At 31.1% G+C, this 3,725-nt stretch overlaps 1 protein-coding gene across 2 annotated transcripts in view; it reads right to left on the bottom strand.

Annotated features, from left to right (window-relative positions):
* LOC106469672 (poly(A) polymerase type 3-like) overlaps nucleotides 1-2,784 on the bottom strand; it is an 86,793-nt gene extending 84,009 nt beyond the window's left edge. For both annotated transcript variants that reach the window (XR_002612892.1, XM_022398247.1), the window contains exon 1: nucleotides 2,147-2,784. Coding sequence is in view for 1 of the 2 variants with exons in the window: in XM_022398247.1 (XP_022253955.1) it covers nucleotides 2,147-2,154 (8 nt within the window). In the remaining variant the exon portion in view is untranslated. The remainder of the gene's footprint in view (nucleotides 1-2,146) is intronic.
* Between the last annotated feature and the right edge of the window lie 941 nt (nucleotides 2,785-3,725).

Genomic DNA, 3,725 nt, shown 5'->3' with positions numbered 1-3,725 from the left:
AGTCTAAAACCACAGACTTACTATTTTGACTTCACAAACATCTAATTTGAACCAGTGCTGCATTCAACATACCATGTGACACAAAATTTGATGTTTATGTGTTTTTTAATATTTACTTTTAAATTAAGAAATTGAGTAATGTATAGTATTAAAAGTTGAATTATAATCTATAGTTTGATACCAAACTTAATGACATAAATTCATGAAATAGTAGTTCAATGAAATTTTGAATGTAAGTCAATAAACGAGATGACATGTCCTTTCACCCGTGACCCATCTCGAAAGGGTTAACAGCAATTTTATTTTTCTAACAGGGTGACTGAATTGTTTCATGAGTTATCAGCAGTCGTGGATACTGGATACCAGCAAGCACTTTAAAGGAGTCTAAAAATAATTTCCTGAAAGACTGGTTTTAAAGTTCCAGAAAGTAAAGGCTGTCACAATGCTTGTACATTGATATTCTTCCCTGTTACTACTACTAGTATCAATCGGCTCATGATAACTAATGTCATCATTTTGTGACAAATCACGTGAAATATTGGGGTTAGTCAGGAGAGCTAAATTAAATTGTTGGTGTTAGGGGCAATAGCTTTTCTGTAGCAGTGATTGCTACCAGTCAGTTGAAATAGAAAGTCAGTGGCTTTTATTGCCATCTTTCTGTTAGTGGCAATAGCAATGGCCTTATTTTTTGCTTGCATATTCCATGGTTTGAGGAACACTGTACTAATTGGTTAATTAAATGTAATTAATTAATGGGGCCATCAATTAACAAATATCACTAACTTCCCAGCCCTACTGCCAATGTACCTGAAAGTGAGGATGATTACTGTCTATGGAGATAAATGTCAATTATGGTGATTTCTCTATAGTTTTATAAATGGAATACGAAATGCATTTGCACAACTTTGGGTTTGACACTTTTCATCTTTGACTAAGAAAAGTTAATTTTGATGACTTCTTAAAATAATGAGTACTAAATACTTATTTAAAATTAATATTTGACAAAATCTCCTAAAAATGTTATTCACATTATTGAAAATGAATGTGCAAGTGTTCATTTTATCCTTTGTGGAAATTAGCATAAAAATAGTTGAAAACCTTTGCAAGTACTCGCTGTATCTGAAGATTACTTCTGTAGCTGATGATTTACCCATTTCTGGGTATTGTGCTGGAACCATTTAAGTCCACTGTTAGGAAAATCAAACTCATGACCAATCAATGCACAACAGTTTCAGAAACTTGTATGAATTGAGTCTTACTATAGTGCTTTGCTTTTAAAGAACAAACATGGGTACATTCACATATTTTCACTGGCACAGCAGTATGAACATCAGCAGCAACAGTGGTACATTATTTTCATTAATTAAATTACAATTATGCAATAGACAGCTCAACATCACATATTTCTAAAAATGTGAATCCTGAATCACTTCAAAAAGAACATTTTTAGTTATTTAGTTGCCCTTGGGCTTAAATAGATTCCTGATCTTATCATTCACTGACAAATGCTCATTTTTTCCTTTTCTTGACTGTAAAGCAGCTCCAAAGAAATATTTTTCTACAAATTTTTTGGTCAAAACCATGAACCAGGAAACAGAATTCTTATTTGTTCTCTATTTTTAGTAAAGCATACACACATTTTCAATGTTATGAATTTTATACTGAGATATGACCATAAACTGTTCCTAGTTAATATAACTATAAGCATAGACATTAACCATTCATACCCTTTACAATAATTACCTCGAAACTTTGAACTAATGAAATCTATAGAACCAGATACTTGTTTTATCAAGCCAAATCTTAATTTCCTGATGATCAGGCAAGTTTGGAATTTAACTCTGAATCTTACAGGAATAGATCATTCACAGAGATAGTTAATATGACAAAACATTGAAAATACCACTCTGAATAACAAAATGGTATCTTCAAATGACTCTTTTCTTCTTCTTTACAACATGCATGACTTAAAAAAAAAAGCTTTTTCCCATTTCATAACTACCTGGTACTTCAGATAAGGATCTTAGAAAAATAACTTAAAACTAAAAGTGAAAAATATGTTTAGTTTATAATAAGTTGCATAGTTAAAACTATGCAAATAAAATTACACTGGGATATTCTATACAATAATTAAAATCTAACTTACCTTGCCATTCCTTCTTGGCCTTTATTTTTAGCTGTCGTCGTTATAACATGAACAATTCGAGGAAAAAATGCTCAGGCCACACTAGTACAAAATAGCTTTATTAACGCTATTTTGTTAAGCCTAACGTAAAGACTAAAGCCTAATAATAATATATCATGTAAATTGTAATTATCGAATTCCAGAATCGATGAAATTTTCAAAAAAAAGAGGAAAAAAACTTTTCAACTAGCCACGCAATAACTTACAACTCCGTAATACTGTTTTAATGTAATATCGGAATATACTCAACACAGTGAAAGTTCAGAAATTATCTATGTAATTTGCAATTGAAAACTGGGACCAACTTTCACTAAAATAACGCTTAGGCCTAACTGAGTAATGGATAAAGCATTATTAACACAGTGACACCAACTTCGAAATTATACGTTAGCCCAAAGTTCTTCATTAAAACTATGCCATAGTTTCACGATACTATAATTTTTGTACAGTTCGAAATATTGAATTTAAAAAAGCTACAGAATTTGAGAAACGTCGAATATTTCTAATTATAATTTATATAATAACCATAAACTAACTTAAGCCTATTTCTTTATTAAATATTCCGCTTGGTTGGGGAATCCCAAGCCTAACACCACAAGTGGAAAACAACGGCGGTATACTCTCCAAGCAAAGATGGTGAACGTTAAAAACAATATCCGTAATATACACAAAAACAAACAACAACAAAAACTATAATCAAAATTGATATAACTTTCCAAAGAGAATGAAAAGCTGTATTAATTTATGTATTTTGATCTTGATGTATTTGAGTACCTAAAATAGATATATAGAAAATAATTTTGGGTATCAAAAATGTATAAATATATACATGTATTTAACATTCTATTTGTTAACTAACTAGAGTACCTGTCCCTGGATGGAAATTATGTAAATTCATGATTAATGAAAGGTTATCTCAGAACATCAAAAGTTGCTTCACTTATATATAATTGTAAAGAACGCAAAAACGTCCACAAAAACCGCAAAACGAAAAACTGAAAAATGTTATGTATTCCCGCATGGACCTAATGAATCTCCATACTAATTTTGGTGAAGATCCATCCACACCCTGCGAAGTAGTTACATGGACATACAACAGACAGTACTATTATATATATATAGATTGGTAATTACTGATACGTTTTCATAATTTTTGTTTATAACAGTGTGTAAAGAAACTTCAAAAATAACTGAATATAGAAAACGAATTGAATTGCTTTAATAGCCTAACGCGTAACTTTGATTCACTGTAACTTCTAAATCACAATTGAAAATAATATGTTTTCATGAAGTTAATTCTTGATAATATCGTATAATGAGACTGGGGTAGGGGTAAAATATAAATTCCAACAGACTGTATTATTTGAACGTTTATCTGAAACGTTTTGTCCCCAATGGCTCACAGGTAAGTCTGAGGGCGTATAACACTAAAAATTAAGTTTCAATACCTGCATAGGGTACAGCTCAGATATCCCATTTGTGTAGCTTCGTGTCTTTGTTTGTTTTGGAATTTCGCGCAAAGCTACACGAGGGCTATCTG

The sequence above is a fragment of the Limulus polyphemus genome, unplaced genomic scaffold, assembly GCF_000517525.1.
Source record: "Limulus polyphemus unplaced genomic scaffold, Limulus_polyphemus-2.1.2 Scaffold3606, whole genome shotgun sequence".
Classification (NCBI taxonomy): Eukaryota; Metazoa; Arthropoda; class Merostomata; order Xiphosura; family Limulidae; genus Limulus; species Limulus polyphemus.
Note: the sequence above shows the minus strand (reverse complement) of the source record. Positions and strands in the feature narration are given on the sequence as shown.